The sequence below is a fragment of the Lolium perenne genome, chromosome 3 (genome assembly GCF_019359855.2).
Source record: "Lolium perenne isolate Kyuss_39 chromosome 3, Kyuss_2.0, whole genome shotgun sequence".
NCBI lineage: Eukaryota > Viridiplantae > Streptophyta > Magnoliopsida > Poales > Poaceae > Lolium > Lolium perenne.
The window spans coordinates 45,170,260-45,191,927 of NC_067246.2; the positions used below are offsets into that span (position 1 = coordinate 45,170,260).

Here is a 21,668-nt window from a genome sequence, read left to right on the forward strand (position 1 = left end):
GCAGGCAGGATGCTGCTAATAACACACATGGTTTTCTCAACATCCAAGTAACATCAAGTGTGTCCTAAGTACACATCCAGTAATATGCATGCAGAACAAGCTGAAAATCTATGTGCGAGAGAGATTAAGCTGGAAGCAGCCGATTGCCAGACATTTATATTTACATAAATGCACATGGACATCAAGAGTTCTGTGCTCAACCATCACACAGGGTTAAGTTCGAGACAAACTCGGTACAATGGAAAATCACACGAATCTGTCCTTAGTTTCTATTTGGAATACTCAGAAACTTCTAAAGAAATAAAGCATCTGGAGATAACCAACTGATGACCAAGGTACATAGTAAACTGTTCATACATTACGTTGCAAGATACTCAGGTGGTCAAAGACAAAGGGAACCTAAAAATGTGAGATATATGGGGCAACACGAGCTCCCACCCTGCTAGAATGCAACAATAGTGGTTCCTGATACGGATGAGACAAACTAGAGCAACAACACTGGTTCCATAAATGCGACAAATTAAAAGCTACAACAGTTAGACAGTTTCATGGAGGACCATATTCAGTCGACTAACTTAGTTTGCATTGTCAGTAGAGAAGGTCTTTGTAGATTCTGCATCGTCACTAGCAGCAGCCAATTCTTCTGCTGGCTTCAGCATGCGAGACCTCTTGTGACCGGTTGTCAGCTCTTCCACAGGATTGTTACAACATTCGCGCAATCTAGGGCTTCTCCTTGGAGTACTTGCGTGGTAGTTCTTCTTAGGATGTTTCGCTCTCACCAGCTTTGTGTCACCATCTTCAGACGTTGGAGTCTTCGGAGTGGTAGAAGCCATGCCTGCAGCATCTCTGTTAACTTCAAACTAGGAACCGTTGCAATGTTTGCTCGCAATGGACCGTTTGTATGGTAAACATACAACTGACCTTACAAAGGGATAGAGACGAACTTACTGGGGAGTGGCGCTGATTCTGGGGAGGTAGGACAATTCTTTGATTTAGCAGTATCAAGAAGCGCATTTTCCATACCCGAGGGCGATATAGTAGCTCCGAGCTGTGTGTCACCATCTTCAGAGGTCAGAACCTTCGGAGTGCTAGAAACCAGGCCTGCAGCATGTCACTGTTAAGTTCAAACTAGGAATCGTTGCAATGTTTGCTCGCAATGGATCGTATGTATGGTAAACACACAACTGGCCTTACAAAGGAATAGAGACGAACTTACTGGGGAGTGGCGTTGATGCTGGGGAGTTAGGACAATTCTTTGATTCAGCAGTATCAAGAAGCGGTTTTTCCATACCCGAGGGCGATACGGTAGCTCCCAACTGTGTGTCGCCATCTTCAGAGGTCACAGCCTTCAGAGTGATCGAAGCCGGGCCTACAGCATTTCACTTTAGCTTTAAATCGGAACTGTTGCAATGTTTGCTTCAAATCGGAACTGTTGCAAATAGGACTTACTGGGGAGTGGTGCTGATGTTGGGGAATTAGGACAACTCTTCGATTCAGCCGTATCAATAGGCACTTTTTCCATGGCCAAGGGCGTTGCGGTAGCTACCAAAGCATTTGCAGACTCGGTATCCTCTTGACTTCCTTCGCCAGCTGAGACAAATGCAGTCTGCGCATCTTGACTTCCTTCACCAGCTAGGACAAACACATCCTGCTTTGGGTGACCAACTTCCGAGGACAGAACCTTCGGAGTGGCACAAGCCGGGCCTGCAGCATGTCACTGTTAACTTTGAACAGGAAATTTCCACAATGCATGCTTGATGTGGATTGTTTGCATGATAAACACAAAACTGATGAACTGAACTGAGGGAGATTAAAATATATACTGGCGAGTGGAGCTGATGTTGGGGAGCTAGGACAATTCTGTGATTCAGCCATATCCAGAAGCGCTTTTTTCATAACTGAGGGAGATGTGGTAGCCACCAAAGCATTTCCAGATTCAGTAGCTTCTTGACTTCCTTCACCAGCAGAGACAAATGCAGCCTGCCCATCTTGCTTTCCTTCATCAGCTACGACAAACACAGCCTGCCTATCCAGCAACGTCGCCTGGGGCTGAGTTGCAATGTTATCCTGTTGAACAGTCTCCTCGTCGCTGGTCAAGTCAATAAAATCATCCCTCACTTCTATGAAATCTACAACTGGCATCGTGTAGCCTGAAATAGTAAAATAGCGCGAGCAATGCTGAATGAAAAGTGACAGCACCAATCAAAAGAAGTTGATGCTATATCATCAATAAAATATTTTCCCCAAGGTACAGAAACAAGACAGGGACAAAGGAAACAACGGTAAATCCGCAACCAAAGGAACTTGTCTCTCTCTAAGAATAAAGATATAGCATATCAAATGTAAGCATGTACTTTAGACCTTGACAGGCTCTCTAACTTGCCTCCTACCATCCATATTAATACATTCAGAAAAACATAATAATACAAAGGAATATTGACGAAACAAATGTGCTAACACTATCTTCATAAGTCCAGTTGCAAACACCCTGATAATTAAGTGTTATGATTCTAAAAAGTTTGATTTTATGAACTCTAGATGCTGCTTTATTTCTGAAACGTCCGTTCATTTTACGGTGTATACGGAGCAGTCAACTTCCTACTGGTTCAGTTAAAAAAAAAAAGAGATTACATGCTGTTAACAGAAAATGATTGACGACATCACTGAAGAATTTTGTAATGAAGTTTCAATTTTTTGTCGAACAGTAGAATTTTATTTACTGAATTTCATATTTAAGTCATGAAATCATAGGCTTCCTAATTTTCTAGCAAATTTATACATAAAACCACTAAGCAAAGATGGATCTCGTTGGTGGAGAAAAACTTGCTTGCAGTTCAGGAGAGCATGGATGCAGATGTGCCTTCCAGGCAGGCTCTTTGGCTGATTATAGAAGTACGGTCAATTTAAATATGATTTGTTTAGGTTACAACGTACTACGGTCAATTTAAATATGATTTGTTTAGGATAAACCGTACTACTATAAGTAGCGGAAACAAATCATTTTACTGCTGCCATCTTTAGGACATCTATGTTTACCACACTACTATAAGTTGACTGTGTTGGGATGATTGAACTGTTGATGCTTTTAAAAACTGAAGACTGCTGGCAGGTTTACTAATCAATTCGTAAGTTCGAGAGGGATTTATCTAAAGAAAAAAGTCCATTTTTTGTCCTTCAACTTTCACACAAGTTCACTTTTGATCCCAAATGTTTCATTTGGTCCAAAAGAGACCCTAAACTTTACCAAGTTGTTCAAACGAGTTCTGGTTCTGCTGATTTTTTTGAAAAAAAGATACGAAACATAACCAAGCAGTACGAAAACCACGGTGAAAATACCCAACCTTTCGCCAAAATAAATCGTACCGAGCCAGTTTCAGCCAAAATAAATCCCCAATCCTCTGGCTTGAGTAGGTCGCCGCAATTTATCTATCTGCTCGATATCGGCATCCGTCGCTCGTCTGACATCCCGATTGTCCACTGCGATGTCCGCCACTAGATCAAGCTGGATGTAATGACACCCACAACAATCTTCCAACTACTTTTGCGGTTGAACATGGAGAGGTGGTTCCTATCGGTCAACCTCTCCCTCCCTTTCTGCCCTCACATACACCAGTGAACGGGTTGGCAAAGTTTAGGGTCTACTTCTTATTGAGGTATGTTCGGATCTGATTTTTTTTTTTTTTTTTGAACCTTGGTTATCATCTACGGTAGAAAATCATAAGAACAAAACATGTGAACGGGTTGGCAAAGTTTAGGGTCCATTTTGTACCAAATAAAACATTTAGGACGAAAAGTGAACTCTGCACAAAGTTCAAGGATGAAAAATGGACTTTTTTCTTATCTAAAAAGAACAAATCTCAAAGAGTTGGGCAAACCTTTTTTCTCTGCCTGTTCTTCTCACTCCAGCTTCAGACTGTTCTTGGCCTGCTTTCTCTAAGAAAAGGGCAAAAGAAAAAAATGGTAATAAGTCGGGAACCAGGAACTTATCTCTCTCTAAGATAGCATATCAAATGTAAGAAAAGAAATTTCCATAAGTACATTATACTTTAGACCTTGACAGGCTTTCTAACTTGGCTCCTAGCACCCTTCTTATTAATAAATTTAAGTAAACATAACAATACAAAGTATTATTGATGACATATGTGCTGACACTATTTTCATACGGCTAGTTACAAACATCTTTATAATTCAGTGTTCAGATTCCAAGAAGTTTGATTTCGTAAACTCTAGCAGCTTATTTATTTCTGACACGTCCGTGCAATTTACAGTGTATAGAGAGAGCAGTCAACTTCCAACTGGTTGAGTTTTTTTAAAAAAAGTTTCCAAACTGGTTAACAAAAAAAGGATTGACAGACACACTGAAGTATTTTGTTGCAACTTACAAAGTTCCAAATTATGCGTCAAAAAATAGAGTTCATTTACTGAATTTCACACTTTTGAGTCAGAAATCTTAGGATTCCGAATTTTCTACCAAATTTGTACAGAAAATCTCAGAGCAAAGATGTATCTGGTTGGTGGAGAAAATTTTGCTTGCAGTTTAGGAGAGCATGGATGCAGATTTGCCTTCCAGAGAGGTACTTTGACTACAGATGTGGTTAGCCTAAACAAATCATTTATTTAAGTTGCAGCACAACCAACGCCAGGAGATCTGTGTTTACAGTACTAGAATAAGTTGACTACGTCGGGATGATTGAGCTGTTGATGTTACTAAAAGACTGAAGACTGCTGGCAGGTTTACTAATCAATTCATAAATCTCAGAGAGATCTATCTGAAAAGAAGAAATCTGGAAGCCATGGAGCAACCCTGCTTTCTCAGACTGTCTTTCTCTGTTTCTCACTACCAACTTCAGGAGATCTATGGTTGAGGCGTTGATGCTTAAAATAACTGAAGACTACTCCAAGATTTACTGACGAATTCATACATTTCAGAGAGAAAACATGGAGCAAACCTTGTTTCGCAGATCTTCCTTCTCACTCCAGCTCTAGTTCCCTCGGTCCTTTCCAAGAAGAAAATGGAAAGCGCGGCAAACAAATCTGCAGGGAAGGAGAGATGCCTGGGTAAATTACTTCTCGCAGTGAAGGAAAAACAGAGCAATTTTTTATTTTTGGAAAGAGATTTGAGAAAAGAGAGGACGATGCAGGAAACCAGGGTTCGTCACCAACAAGAGGAACCGACCAGTCTTGGCAAGACGCTTCCTTTCCCAGCTCAGATCACCCGCGGTAGGTAGCCTAGGTAATCGGGAGACACAGGTTTGGAGCGCTGGCTGGGTTGGAAACTTGGAACTGGAATGCTAGAAGCAGGGCGAAAGTGTGAGAAGTGGTACTCCTGCCTGAGGACGAACTAGCTGGGAAGTGGTACTCCTGCCTCGGGATGATGTTTATTTTTATTTTTTTGAGACAAGAGCACCCTGGTGATGACGATGGCTTTGGGTTTATTTCTTTTAAAAAAACTAGCAGGGTGACCCGCGCATTTGCGCGGCTAGATTGTTTTCGTGGTTTAGTTGTTTATGTCTAATGTTCTTCATGGTCCATTTATAATAATATGCTTATATAGTACTCCCTCCGTGCCAAAATGTAAGGCATCTAAGGACTGGTCAAAAGTCAAACTTTAATAACTTTGACCAAATATTTAGGAAAATATATTTACATCTACAATATCGAATGGACATATTAAGAAAAATATATTTTATGGTGAATCTATTAATGTTGATTCAGTACTGTAAATTTTTATATTTTGTGTATAACTTGGTCAAACTTAAATTTTTTTGACTTTTGACTAATCCTTAGACGTCTTACATTTTTACGGAGAGAGTATATATCAGCTATATTAATTTTCAATATGATACATGAAAAAAGGATATTACTTGGGAAATTATACTTACTGATTAACGAAAGCGTTAACAACATTTTATTTTACACTTTCCATGATATCCTCTACTTCTGAATGAAACCAAGACTCTTGGTGACAGAAGTATATTCAGGTACGGGTTGGAAGACGAAGAAAGTCCCTGGAGCTCAAGGAATCATTTCAACTGGTATTGGAGTATTCTGTGATCTTCAGAGATATGGAACTGAGGAAAAAATTCTCATACAATCCTCCTATTCGCCTTTGGCCCCCACTCCTCTTCATGCTGAAAGTCTGGGCGTTCTTCTTGCCTCCAAAATTGCTGAGAACCTGAAAACCCATCAAGTCACCTTCACTGATAATCTTTCCCTTCCTTGAGCTGCTGCTGCAACTTCTATTTCTGAGAAGTATGTCCCATGGGAACTAAGGAAGCAGATAGCTGAATTTCATAAAGCATCTAAGAAGCTGGAGGCCAGAGTCTTTCGTATCAAGGGAGATATCAACGGAATCGCTCACGACTGTGCTAAACAGGCCATTAGACAACAACAGTCTTTGCCTATTTTCAGCTACTCAACCTCAGGGTTTCGTAATTCATGTTGTAAACTGCTTATGAGCTGAATAAAATTTGGCGCCCCCCTTGTTAAAAAAAAAGGCATGTCTTCCGCTTTCCTTCAATTTCCGGTGTTTCAAACTGTATTTGGAAAAAATTCAAATATTAGAATTAGTTGTAGCCAAGTGTTGAGAAAATATGATTGGGCCTCGATTGGATTTTTTCTATTAATTCTTAATCGGAAATTTATCCTATTTTTGATAGGTTGCATCAAAGCTCCTGTATGAAACATTTGTGAGATAGTCTGTATGTACAATGCATGCAGTGGATGTTAATTCAAGGAGAGAATAGGACGTAGACCTGATGGATTGAGATGTTACTTTGAATGATATATCTGCTGAAATTAGACTCAAAACTCAAGCCGGCCCTCGTCGATCAGAAAATAATGGAAGCTCAAGCTCTTCTTCCGTGGTGGTATACTTCTGCTGTAAACTCAGAGCGTCGCTGTGGTCGCCCGGAACTCGTCGGTGACTGGACCGTTATATGGAACGCTGCCGTTTGATGATTCACTCGACAAATGATGTGACTGTTGTTGAGCATCTTGTCGTCATGTTTCTGCCAGTGGAAAAGCAAGCTGATTAACCATAGTAGAGATTTATGACGACTTAGTTGTGCACAACATGCATCCGTGATTGCTGAAATATCTTCCAGCCCAGGAAAACGTGAGACAGACAAAACAAACAACAAACCTTCCTCGCGTTGTCTCTGTTGTGAACTAATCTAGCTTTGCCCAGCACCATAGCAGCATCGGTGGACGGCTCTTCATGTCCCCACGCTTCTCTCCAAGGTCCTGGAGTTGCCGACAAAATCAATGCGTAGACCGGCGCGGCAGCCGGCAGGTGCAGATTGCATAGCGGTGTCAATCAGGTGTTCCTAGTCGGCCGCCTTGTCTACATCTAGCCGAACAACGTCTTCGAACATCTGCTTTCGTCTTAGTATTTATGCCGCCTGATACATGCCGTAAGTACATCAATAAACAACTACAGAGACACGTGCATCTATGTTCAGGAGGATTAGTGGCGGGCAGATGGCAGTGTCAACCACACCAATGGCATGAATGATGGCATGGTCGCCAAACAAACAATGTGTTAACGCGTTTCTCTTGAGGGTTTCAGTACGTACTGATAGGAGATTCAGGCACATAATTCCTTGTCTTCGGCACCCAGATGTGCTTTTTGCCATCTTCGTTGTACCAACAAATTAGACTGAACTCCAGCATGTGTATGCTAGCGCCATCTCATTATCTGCTGGGAAATTAAAGCGCCTTCCATCGTCTAGTCGAGTCGAATCCCCAGGCCGGCGGCTTCGTCTCCAGTGGCTGTCGACGGGTCGGATGGAAGATCGCTGTTGTCCATCCCGTTGGCTTTCAACGGCATTGCTAGATCGGTTCATGTGCTGACGTCGCTGGTCTGTGTTCGCTGTGTTGATGCCGTGAGCGTTGGACAACAGAGCGCCGTTCCCCATCTCGTTGGCGTGTCGACGGTGTCGCCTTTCCCCATCTTTAGGCTCCCACATCGACCTGTTTATGTGCTGACGTCGCCGGTCTGTATTCACTCCCCGTTGATGCCGAGAACGCCAGATGGGATATCGCCGGTCTCCATCTTGTTGGTGTGTCGCCGGCGTTGATGACGTCGCCGGTCACCATGGGTCGCCGTAGATGCATGTTCTATACGCATTGCCCTCGTGCCGTCTATCCGCCGATCTTGTACGGGATCGTCCCATGCCTTGAAGCTCTCGATAGATGTGGATTTGGAGGGCTCGACGTGATGCTGTAGAAATCGGTTATGGAAATAATTTGCATATCTTACCAGACATTGCATTAATCAATGGACAATCGGTGTTCACTTTGTATACGTCTCGTTTAGAGATTGCTAACCTGGGTGAACAAGAGGAACCGACCAGTCTTGGCAAGACGCTTCCTTTCCCAGCTCAGATCACCCGCGGTAGGTAGCCTAGGTAATCGGGAGACACAGGTTTGGAGCGCTGGCTGGGTTGGAAACTTGGAACTGGAATGCTAGAAGCAGGGCGAAAGTGTGAGAAGTGGTACTCCTGCCTGAGGACGAACTAGCTGGGAAGTGGTACTCCTGCCTCGGGATGATGTTTATTTTTATTTTTTTGAGACAAGAGCACCCTGGTGATGACGATGGCTTTGGGTTTATTTCTTTTAAAAAAATCCTTAATTCAAGAAATTAAACGCATTCTTCATGGTCCTATGAGTATCTCCACCACCGCACACGTTTCTGAAACCATATTTGACTATAAAATATAAATTATATGCTACTACATAAGTTAGAGCATTTTCAGTTAGCTCCCCCAAACAACCTGCAGTTGCCATCGAAAACACCGGTTCAGTTGATTGGAGCAAGCCGTCGTGAAGTGTTGCGTTTGGGGCATGCCCGTTTTCCCAACCACGTCCCCTAACAGTGTCCCAGTTGATTTTATCATGCAATTTATTTTCTTTGAACACACAAGCAATTTCTAATCTTTAAACACACAAATTGTTTTTACAATATGTTTTGTGAATGAAAATAAAACATACAACAGATCAAAGAATTTGAAGTTCAGCTTGATCAAGTTGTCGTCATAGTTGATGACTATCCTTAGAGCCTCACGGATCCATCAGATCATTTTGTAATTGGTGATGAGCATACATGTCATGGATTTCTGCATGTATAGCAAAAAGATCAACAATTACGCGAACACTTGGTGATCAACATCCGCAAAAGCACCCTGGCACTCATAGGGACCTACAAGGGCATTCGCAGGACTCTTGCGCTCACTCTTGATTACAATGGTGTGCATGATCACACAAGCATTTATCACGAACACGGACTATGTCCGCCCGAGCTGGGTTGCTCTCGTAATCACACAGCCATTTGTGTGGCGTAGGTGAATCGCCGAGCAATAAATGCACTTATCTGACTATTGTTAGAAATGGACTAAATATTGGAATACTGCGTATACTTGTCTAAGAATTCTGTACCAATTTAATGAACTTAGGTGGCTGGTAGCATATGCAATAAGTTTACGTGTGGGTGAGAGGTCGAAACATGTACCGGCTTCTCCCTCAGTTTACAATTACTTCATGTTTTGAGTTTGGTCAAAATCAAACTGTATAAAATTTGATTAAATATTTATGAAAAATATCAAACATGTACCAGATTCTCCCTCACTTTACAATTACTTCACGTTTTGAGTTCAGTCAAAATCAAACTGTATAAACTTTGGTTAAATATTTACGGAAAATATCAACATTTTACGAAAAATATCAACACTTTTTTCTTTAAAAAACTGTATACAATAGATTTTATATTGTAGATGTTGATATTTTTCGTAAATGTTTAATCAAATTTAATCGTCTTGTTTACTCTCTTTTTTCATCTCGTTCTTGTTTTTGGCTTCCTTTTATTTCTGTTGGGTGTTCCATATCTAGTCTACCCAACTTGCTTGAAAAAAGAGGCTTTGATGTTGTTATTGTTGTTGTTGTATTAGAGTTGTGGTAATGTGTACTTTGATATCATATGTATTTAATATTACGTATATCAACACTTTTTCTTGTAAATTTGGTCAAACTTTACAAATTTTGATTTTAACTAAACCTGAAACGCCAAATAAATAAAATCAGAGTACCATAATACCATCATTTGCACATCATGTACCGGTTTGCACAGTACCATGTCGGATGAGCCTAGGAATATTGTTTCTTTTTTTTTTGAGGAACGGGCAGTCGAACTGCCATCTGATTAGATAGGAAAGAGTTTTAATTACAAAAGATCCGCCAGCGGACCGAAAGACAAAGGATCAAAAAGGCAACCAAAAACACTAGGCTGTAATCCCGTCTCCGGGATCCTGGGTGTGCGCGTACGGCCTCTGGGCAATGTCTCCTTGACAAGAGTCGCCACGGTCGTCGGTTGCAATGCGGTGTTTTGAAACACCCGCCTATTCCTCTCCTTCCACACTCCCCACATGGAGTACATGATGGCACCGCTCGCCTCGCGCTTCTTTTCCTTTGGGAGGTGGGAGATCGTCTCATCCCACCAGTCGTTAAGCGGCCTCCCGCTCGGAGGCGGTGGGACGCCGAAGGTCCCATTCCAAGCGAAGATTTGTTCCCTCACGGTGGTCGAGAAATGGCAGTCAAGGGTGAGGTGCTGCACCTTCTCTTGGTGGACATGGCACAACTTGCAGATCGGGTCATATGGCCAACCTCGAAGCGTCAGATTATCGGCCGTGAGCATCTTGCCATGTAGAGTCATGGATTTAATTTACTACCCCTACTACATTCAGAAGTATTTGGATTTGAGGTGTGCTTCGGTGCGCACCCTCTCCAAACTCGCGACTTATCGCCGAAGGGTACGGTGGTCCCGATTTTGTTTTTTTTGTGCTGCCCGCCGAAACCCATATCCAAGCCCAGTGCAAGACTCGTATGGGTATACAGGGCCTGGGCGTATCTATACGGACGACCCCACGTGGGTGGGTCCCACGTGCTAAGCTAATCACCGTGATTAGCTCCCATTGCATGCATCGTTTTCATCGGCACTGGAGATCTGATCGAGCTGTTCCACGCCGTCGCTAGGTTGAACGCAAGCGGTTGTTGCCGGCCCGACCGTCGGCGGTTGTTGCCGGCACGTCCGTCGCCGCCGGTGGTTGTTTCGCATGTCGACGCCGCCATCGCGCAAGCCCCCGCAGATCGACGACCTTGGAAAGGCGCGCCACCGGCTCGGCATCTTCCCCGCTAGGGTTTAAAATTACAGGTACCATGACTTCATCTTGTAGCATAGTAAGAGGACACAATTCTGCCGGTTTTTCAATTCTAATTATGGTCCAATACTACAGAATATGGAGAACTCTATATCTGGTATGATTGAGGAACAAAACGAGTACGTCGGCTATAATTCCGATGACTCTGAAATGGAGGAAAATTTGCAGCACGAAGCCGGCTGGAGCGAAGACGAGTTTGATGTGAGCCACTATTTTTCATTTCGATTACCAGCAGTCCAGCATCATCAAATTATATATGGTTCCTCATGTCATAATTTATGCAGATTGCGTACGATGAATTTGATAATGATGACAACCATGGCGAACACACAGACGATCAAAATGATGAGAACCATGGTGAACACACAGACAGTCTAAATACTAGTGAGGTATGTGTAGTGACTCATACAAAGGATGACATAAAATGATGCATGAAATGATGGCAAATCGTAAAATTTCTGTTACTAAATTTCAAACTGCATTAATAAATTTCAGGCACAATTTGACACGCAGCTTGAGTACGACTATTACGGTGAATCTGACTTGGACACGGGCCACACTGATGATGTGGAAGGTGCATCAGTTCCTGAGGATTCTGTTGACATGAGCCAGGTTGTTATCTCTCTTTTATCAGTCTTATATAGTTGGAACACATAAATTTATAGTTTTAATTAATGCCTACGTTTTCTACTTGCAGGCGACGCCAGGCGCTAGTCAGCCTGAGAAACCACACAAAGGTAGCAATGGCAATGAATATCCTGATAGTGATCGGGATTTATATTGGATGATAAAAGAGATGACTTTTATTTACGAAGTAGCAGCATATTCTTTCTACAACAGATATGCTAAAGATTATGGGTTCAGCGTCCGGCTTGACCAGGTTAAGCGGTTTGATGATGGAGTAATTCGGTTAAGGCGTTTTGTGTGTTCCAGACAGGGCAGACGTCCCAAAAACCAACTGACCACGGAAGGCCGTGTATATAGGCACAGACCTGAGTCTCGCTGCGGCTGCAAGGCACGTTTGGTGGTCAAGTTTGATGGAAGAACTGGTTTACGGGTTGTTGAAGATTTTCGTGACAAACATAACCATGACCCGGTGAACCATGTCGAGACTCCGTTTCTTGAGTCCCATAGGATGATCAACGACGCCACAGAGATCTGAGATATTATCAATGGGATCCATGGGAATCAGAAGCACCTCATTATGAGAAAATTCATTGCGAGGCTCCGGTTCATTTGCTGGTGTTGGATTCACAAGAAAGGATTTGTACAACATGTGCTCTAGGGAGAGGAGGAGGCTGCTTTTCGACGGTGACGCTACCACAGCCATCCGCATTATGTCAAAGAGGAAAAAGAGGGACCCTGAATTTTTCTTTGAATATGACGTTGATGAAAAAGGCCGTCTGAGGCACATGTTACAGTGTGATTCCGGTCACGTAGGGATTACCAGGACTACGGAGATGTGCTGGTGTTTGATAGCACATACAAGATGAATAAATATAAGATGCCATTTGTTCCTTTTGTGGGCTTGAACAACCACCGTAGGACAACGGTTTTTGGGTGTGCCATCCTTTCAAGTGAGAATGAACAAACATATGTTTGGCTTCTAAAGACTTTCCTCAAAGCGATGTGTCAACAGAAGCCAAAGGCAGTAATCACGGATGCAGATGCCGCGATGATCGCCGCAATCGGCGAAGTATTTTCTGGTGTGCCGCATCGCATCTGCAGCTTCCACATTGAAAAAAATATGGAGATGCATCTACCTAACAAGTCACTGAACGAGTTCAGGACTCTTTTGTATTACACCACCTCAGAGCAAGTATTTGAGGAGCGATGGCATGCATTTCTGAGAAAATGGCAATCCCCAAAAACCAGAACATGGATGAAGAGGATGTACACCAAGAGGAAACTTTGGGCTGCAGCGTATCTCTCTCAAGGATTCTGGCTGGGTATGAAAAGTAACCAGCGGAGTAAAAGTTTAAACTCTTGTCTGCACCTGCACCTAGATGGGGAAATGACAATTGTTGATATGATTATGCACTACGACAACACAATTGTCCGTCTCCGTGAGAACGAAGCCCACGACGACTGCACGGCTTCACAGACTACACCAGTGGCAATTACTAATTTCGAGAGAACTAGAGGTTCTTCTTTGCAAAAATCTTCACTCCTGCTGTGTTCTATATTATTCAAGGTGAGCTTTCAAAGATTGGCGGCATAGAGATCTTAGAAAAAATGCAGGCAGGAGACTCAAACATCTTCATTGTGGCATGGAGGAATAATGTAAGGACCAGGTTCTACGTGGAATATAGACCCAAGGAGGCAGAAATTATAAGGTGCAGCTGTCAAAGGATGATTAGAAAGGGGATCCCTTGCAAGCACCTACCGCATGTGCTTTGCATTTCTTGAAATTTACTGAAATTCCACAATGTTGTGCTCTCTGACGATTCACAAAAAATGCCAGGTTAGGGTTGCCAGCTAAACGCACCAGCGACATGTTTGGGTGGGGTTGGTCTGGGGCAGAGGAGCGGATGAAATACAGCAGGATGAATATTAAGGTATCACAGGCTATGCATATTGCATTAAACAATTTAGAGGAATATGATCTGCTGAACAGTACCATTGATGGCATAATTTCTAGAAGAGAGGGGTATGCTAAAGGTAAAGCATATGGTCCCCTCAGGTCGGTGCATGAAAATGAAGATGCTAGTGGACCATGCGATATTGTTGTTGGTGATCCTTTGAAAGTGTCCACTAAGGGTGCACCTAGGCAAGAAGCGCAGAAATCTCCAATGACTAAAAATGGAAGACCACTAGGACACAAGGAACGCAGGTGCGGTGTGCGGGGCATGCCAAGGAGAAGGGCATAACAGAAGAAACCCAATATGCATATTTCATCCGAAGTAAGTTTTTCTGCCATTTTGTTTCATATACTTTAAAAGATTCATATGAGTTGTTGTGTAATTTTATGTCTGTGAACATGTGCAGGAATGTGCTGCAGCAGGAAGGGTAGTTCTTTCATAGTTATCTAAAGGGCAGTAAATTTCCTTAATTATGAATGGGACGACTATAGCTTTGTATTTGATGGAGTTGTTAATGTTTGCAACGTCTCGATGTTTTTATTTTGTCTCGATGTTCTTAATTCTCTGGTGTTCTTTTGTAAAAATGGCAAAAGACATTATATATTGTGAAGTAGGCATTTCCTTATAATCATCATAGCATGCATGTACAAAGATAAAAATAATTGCATACTTTCGATAATGGGAAATAAAACCAATGTTACAAAATTTTGTAGATAATCTTAACCGAATAAATATTGTTTACAACCGAAGACAATTAAAAATTCAATATTACATGTGTCCGGAAACCTTAAGGGAGCAAACCGAACAGTCACACTATCAAATTTATATTTTCCTGGTCTTTGCTAGCAATCTCACTTTGTTTTTCACCCTGTCAAGAATGTTGTTTGGTGATAAAACAATGTTTGCAACTGTACTTTCTCTCGATTCATCGACTGTGGCCTGCCAAAACATTATAAGGTGTTATACACATGGCTTGTTAACATTGTTAAAATTAACCGAGTGCATGGAACATAGTATAGCCAACCTGAGAAACCGGGCAAGTCATCTGATCTCCGTCCCAGTGCTCCATACATTGCAATACCCATAATCCGCATGAATTGCTGGTATATAATGTGACAAAATTTAAAAGTCTCCGCATATACAAAACCGACTTTCTTTATGTGTAATGCAATATAGGTACTTACGTATCGGTTTGCTTAGGGATGTCATAGCTTTTAATAGGCCATTCTTCGACATCAGGATATTCTGTGTCACAAGTATTGTTTGCTTGTTGTATGTCCTCTGAAATTTGCCCAATCTACGAAACAACAAATATATTACTGCACAGACATGAGAAAGTACACAAAGACATGTATGTAGAGAGTGTAATACCAAGTCTTCCACAACTGATTTTGACACCCCTAAACGAAACAGAGGATCAAGGACCTGGAATTCCTTCTTCTTTGTATGCATGACAACAGTTACGTAATGAGTTTTCCGTATGTTCAGTGCGAAAAATGTCTACAAGAGAAGGAAAAAACTTTGTCAATTATCATATTATTTTATTCTAATTTCGCATGAAACATTGAAAGAAACTGCTGTTACCTTCTCACGCTTGAAATATTCATCCATAACCCTACCTAAGGCTCCTGGTCTTGTAACTACCTCATCTATATTTCTAATATTGTATTTTTTTCTGTATTGTTTTTCTGCTTGTTCAAGGAGATAGTTTGTCCTCCACGCAGGACATAACATTCGATCAGACCCAACACGGAGAGACAAATATCCAATAGCAGCATCAATAATCTGATAGCAACAACAATATTTTCAAATTCAAATAGTTTAATTACGAGTATAACGCAAACTTTTGGTTTTGAAGACTTACATCATCAGATAGCCATTCATGCGCAAGAACGACGTTAAGCTTTTCTGAAGACAAGCTGGCGCCATATTCATTCTTGTACACTCCTTTAGATGCTTCTTTTGGTAGCTTGGATATTGTTTTAACATATAAAGTGGCAGCTTCTATTTCCTGCTGTGTTGGTACTGCCGAAGATACCCCAACTTCATGTTCTGCAAACAACCCTGATGCACATAATAGTAATAACATATGTGTTACAGGTTGCAGTATCATTTATTTGCCAACAAAGAAATAACGAATAAATGGTGTTACCTTTCTTTACACGGCTTTGACGTTTTGCTCTAGGTTTCGCGACCACATATGGTGATCCATATTTTTGATTCGTCGTCCGTTTCCTTTTCCCTCCAACTTGTACCGCCGCTGCGTTTCTCCTTCTTCCATTAGTATTTGCACACTTTGCTGTATTGCCCTTCTTCCTACTAGCCTGTCGTCCCATTGTTTCACCACTATGAGTACTCATAACTTCATGTTCACCATCATGTAGGTCATCCTTCTGTCCAGCATTCACCTTGGTGGTAGATCTTGCGAAAATGTCATCCGGTATACGTATATCCGAGGATGATGCCGTTTTTGTGGTATCATTTAAGATAAAAGGATTATCTTGTGTACCCTCCGTGTTACCGAGGTTTCCTGGTGTGACGTACACATTATCTCCTGCCTCCGGCACCCCATTATGCTTAGGAGGTGTCACAAACTTACCAGAATTCTTTGTTACATTGCCAATTAAAGCATCTAACTCGTCAGAACTGTTCTTGTACATGAATTCTTTCTTAGACGAATCATTGATGTGATTAGAAGTCTCTTCTTCCTCATCTCCTCCTTTCCCTGACTCTGATCCTTCAACCGGTTTGTACATGACACCATTCTTATTTAGCATTTTTAGGACTTCCTGCAAAACAAGTAGTACCATAATTATTCATTACTGATAATGTAATACTTTCGTGTTTGTAAAATGAATGGCTCCTCACCTCTGCACATCTCTTTGGTACAAGTGCTAATTGTTTGTCAATGTGATCCGTCAGTTCCTTCTTCAAACTTTCCAATATTATGTCCTTGTTACTAAGCCTCTGTCTCGAACGTGTCGAACGTGACTGTTCACCATTCTGCGATGTGTTTTGCTTTGTTTGCGCTCTGGCATTGGCTTGAGTTGTAAGATCATTAATAATCTGCATGTCAAATTAGAAAACAAATGCCGTAAATTAATATAACAACACAACGTCGACTATGATATAATGTAGCTAGAAGTAGTGATAAAAACAAAACCTTCACTTTGCCTCTCCCACGACCATTTGCATAGTCGTACTGCGACCTCCTTTCCGCTTCCGCTTCAGTCCAGTTTTTCATTAGTGGCCGAATAGACTTGTGTGGAATATACGTAGGATCATCGACAACTACCACCTTTTCCCAGTATAGTAGCTACAAACAACACATTTTAAATGAAATAAGTTTCAAATTATCACATACATCAAATATAGTGCTAATCATGTTTGAATACCTGAGTGAGACAAAGATTTCCAACCGGCCATCCCCTACCTTTTCCTGCTGATCTTGTGTAAGCAGACAAATTATCAAGGAGGTATCGCAATGTGAACTGATTCCAGTTAATGTTAAACAGTCTAGGAACATCCTCCACTAAACAGTAGTGATCTCTATCGACTGTTTTTGGGCCAGATGGCGCAAGAACCGTGCCAATTAGCACAAGCACTGCTTTCCGCACAAAGTCATCATCGGAAGCTTTCTCTCTCTGTATGTCAGCAATCAAGTCTTCAATAACTAGATTTCCACTAGACTTGCTGAGATAACTAGGCGGTATTTTCCTTCTACTTGTTAGACATTCTTGATCAATTATATCAAAAGCGGAATAACCCTCATTACGTAGACCATAAATGCATTCTATGTCTACTGAGAGGTTGCGATTATCGCTCCTGCCTTGTCTTGTACGACGAATGTCTCAGTTTTAGGATCATATAGCTCTATCATAAATCTAATCATATTTGTGCGCGTGGCGAAGGCTGGCAGTTGCAGCATCGTCCGCAAAGTAGTAGAGCTAAACCTCGCACGTTGAGGTCCTGAGAAAGTGGCTACGAGATCCGTCCACAATGTGTAGTCACAATAGACCGGGCCATCTAATTCATCCATTCTGCAAATAACATATACAAACAACAATTATTGCCGACATAGAAAATCTCCTAACCATCTACAGCGTAAATGTCAACCTAAAACTTACATGTCCGGCAAAGAATGAAGGTTTAGATCAAGCGCAATCTAGATCAAGTGGGCGAAAGGATCGATGATAAACGAGATTGCAAACGCGCGCACCTGGAAGGCTGGAACACGGATGTTGCCGTCGTTAGATTGAGCTGTAGGCTCCGCCGACGAAAGGACTCCTATCTTCTCTAGACGGCGATGGAAGGCGACGTTGACTTGAAGAAGAAATCGTGGGTAGTTAGACGTTGTGCGTCGGACGTGCCGCTAACTAGGGCATCTGCTGTTAATACTATAATTAGGCAAGCTCTCGATGGATATCTGGGCCAGCCCGTTAGTACCCAGCCCATACACGGAGGGCACTCTATGCATGTGATAAGACATCGCTTTGCATTCGGCGTGACGCATCGATAACTTACTTCTCCCTATCTCTTTTGGAGCAACAATATATACATGTTCAAAGGTGCTGATCACCTACAAGCATACCATGGTTCCGCATGGCACCACACAACAATGGCTTGTAGCTAGTACGACGGTGCAAAATATTTTTTAATTACGATTTCAATTGTTTGTAACGAAGAATTTTTTCAAAAATATGGTCTTTTTTGCACATTACTAGATCTGCAATGTACATAATTGACATATCTATAGTGCCAGCATCGAGTGGGGCATCAACAAATTTCACAATGCTACAACCCTCATACAACACTTGTAGAGAAATAAGCTGGATATAATTAATAAGCATTCACGATCGAACTCTTCACACATTGTCATAAAAGTGTGAAACCATTAAAAATGACATAAATTTGCACCATACTAAAAGTGTACCAACGGACATGACATAAACAAAAAATTTAGATAGCTATAGTAGTCTTCACGAGCGAAGTCTGAACCGGGCTGCTCTCACACACAGTCAAGCATAATCTTCAGACCACCTTCTCCTTGCTTACGGAACCAGAACACGTATTTCTGATTTTTCTTCATGCCATTCTGCCTCACCACATCCATCCAGTGTGATGTTATCATGGCACCTCCTTTTGGTACTCCTTTCACCGTTGACATGTTCATCACCATCGTAACTTCTGTAACATTGGCACCTGGTGAGTACAGCTTTATTGTTGCTGGTAGCTGAATATTGGGCAGAATGTGCTTGACGGTGAACCTCCTTGAGAAGTACTACACATAAATTTGACAGTCAATTATCGGCATATCTTGGTTAGTAGTAAGAAATGATGGAAATCAAAATTAATTACCATCTTTGCTTTATTCTTCACGATGTGCGATTTCTTGATGGTGCACACGTACAATGGAATTACTGGTAGGGTTTTCGCAACTAGTCGTTCGAGTGCATCAAAATCGTCATAATTCATCTTAACTCGATTTGCATACTCTATGAAAGCTTCAAAATCATACTCTTCCTCTTCTCCAGGACCTACATGTAATATTAAAAAACATAAGGGACATCAATTAATTCTAAATTAAGTTGTTCATAACACTGTGTTCTCATTGAGTGACATAAACAGACTTACCCCTTATAATAGGCCTTTTCCTCCAATTCGGTAAAGCACGAAGCTGGGCAGGTGTAGCAAGGAATGGCTGATCAATGTCAATGTTCTCATATGTCATATACGTACGATCAAATTAACCACTAGATCTAATTAAGTCGGCCGATATTTTTTTCCCAAGCGACCCAACCAAGGGAAGTAAGATTAGACGACCAGATCTAACTTGGGCAGATCAAAGTAAAGACGATCTACCGCGTCTACATATGTTGTCAGGCAAGAGTTCATAAAAAAAATTAGGTGCATGGCACGAGGTGAGCGAACTATACTTACATCCATGGCGATGAGATCCGAGTCAGCTCGTAACCAACGTCTTCGAGGACGCAGTCGGCGTCCAGTCGTAGATCAGAGGAGGCGTTGAGGAGATAGATCGTTTGGGAATTAGATTTGAGGATTAGTACGGCAGTTAAATACCTAAATAAAAGGCTGGGCCAGGATGGGCCTCAATTGCGGCCCACGAGGAGCATAAAGAAGCATACCACAAACGAAAAGATGGATCCCTCGGCCCGTTATCTCATCAAGACATCTCCATCCCGCCTCCACCTACTTGTCGCCGCCGCCATGGTGATTTCGGCTATGGACGACATCGACCGCGTCGAACCCATGCACAACTCATCGGATGAGGTATGATTCTAAGTTAACGTCTTCATCTCATGGGATTCTAAATATCTTGAAGAGTCATCGGTATGTGCAGTTCATAAGTTATGTCGAATTTAATATGTTTTCACGTTTTATGGTAGGAATCAATATGTGAGTGTGGTATTCGGGATGGTTGTGCCCAGTTTCAACATTGTCTACAAGCAAAAATTGTTCTCCTAGAAGAACTAAATTTTAAAAGAGAGGAGAAAATGAAGATTGATGAAGAATTGAGGATTGTCAAAGAGAAGCTCGGGGTGGCTCATGAGACAATTCGGAAGATGGAACAAGCATTGATGACTACCAACAAAAAAATAGAAACACTTCTGGAAGAGAAAGGCCGAATCGAGTTGATGATGGCTGATATCATCGATGAACACAACATTAGTAAAAACGAAACAAGGGCGACAACAAGGTTGAAGATAAATAAGGTCAAAAAATATGCTCTCCAACGGGAATTGTTTCTTCAGTACGCCTTGTGTGCTATAATTATTCTAGTAGCTGTTATAATCGCGATGTCAGGGCTTTTAAAATGCTCGGCCTAGATGTTATGGTTGGGCAACAGTGAATTCTGTAATGTGATCATGTCCAGAAATAAAAATTTCTTTTTCGACAGTGAAAAGCTGATGAGGAGAAGTACATAGCATAATTACCTCTTACAATAATTAAAATGCAGAAAATATATGGTCCGCACACAATACTACAAATGCAGATAAAAATGCAGATAAAAATATAGAGAACTCAGTAATTAAGACCATCACTATAGTAGATGGTCTGACAACTCAGTTCAAAAGCTAACCAAACACTGTTCAACACAACACGAAGCAGTAGTTCCAACATCATAAACCAAAAGCATATGTACAAAAGCATCAACAACAACCACCATCCACAGGAACTAGGCTTCAAGCATCCTCCATAGCAAGCACCAAGAGAAGCCCATGATGCTCTGCCCTAATCTGCTTGGAGGTGCCAGTATGGGCTAGCTCCTCGCAGTGCTGCCTCAGGCTTTTAAGCTTGCCATCCCTGGGCTTCACCTTGTGCCATGGACAGAAGTACTTCCCCCTCTTCTTGAAAGGGAAGGCCCCAGCATCCAGCTTCTGCATCAGCTTGGTCTTGAAGGATCCAATGTTCCTGCTGTCCACGGACTCGGATAAATCCTGGGAGTCATACTGCACAACAACAAAATGTACAAGTTATGATTACAGATACAAACCAAACACAATGAAATACATGCAATGGTACAGAGCAACTTGTATAGCTCACCTCCAGGGAGCCATCTGAATCCTGCAACTCCTCATATGGAGCAGGGACATGTGGAGCAGGCACTGGTGGAGCAGGCACTGGTGGAGAGCGGCAATCTTTGGGCGAGCACAGGTTCTTCCTCCTCCTGGATTGGAGGAGGGACAGGTACTTCCTCCTCCTGGATTGGAGGAGGGACATGTCCTAGCTCCTGGATTGGAGGAGGCACAGGCTCCTCCTCCTCGCGCTTCCGCTTCCTGGAACCTTCGCCAGCCTACATACAAATATGAAAAGTCACCACAGTAATCACCTATAGGAAAATAACATCCAA

The 21,668-nt window shown here is 42.0% G+C and overlaps 1 protein-coding gene across 5 annotated transcripts; it reads right to left on the minus strand.

The window, feature by feature from the left end:
• Positions 1-290: 290 nt before the first annotated feature.
• LOC127341407 (uncharacterized) lies at positions 291-5,347 on the minus strand. Of its 5 annotated transcripts, none has more exons than XM_051367242.2 (8): positions 5,177-5,347; positions 4,950-5,034; positions 3,876-3,933; positions 1,824-2,150; positions 1,450-1,704; positions 1,217-1,369; positions 949-1,101; positions 291-835 (listed from the first exon to the last, which is right to left on the minus strand). In XM_051367242.2, the coding sequence occupies exons 4-8, from the start codon at positions 2,140-2,142 to the stop codon at positions 576-578; spliced, it is 1,140 nt and encodes a 379-aa protein (XP_051223202.1). In that variant the 5' UTR covers positions 2,143-2,150; positions 3,876-3,933; positions 4,950-5,034; positions 5,177-5,347; the 3' UTR covers positions 291-575. The 5 variants fall into 5 exon arrangements, with proteins under 5 accessions (XP_051223202.1, XP_051223199.1, XP_051223200.1 ...); XM_051367239.2 differs by having other exon boundaries at positions 5,160-5,347; XM_051367240.2 differs by having other exon boundaries at positions 5,147-5,347.
• Positions 5,348-21,668: the final 16,321 nt, after the last annotated feature.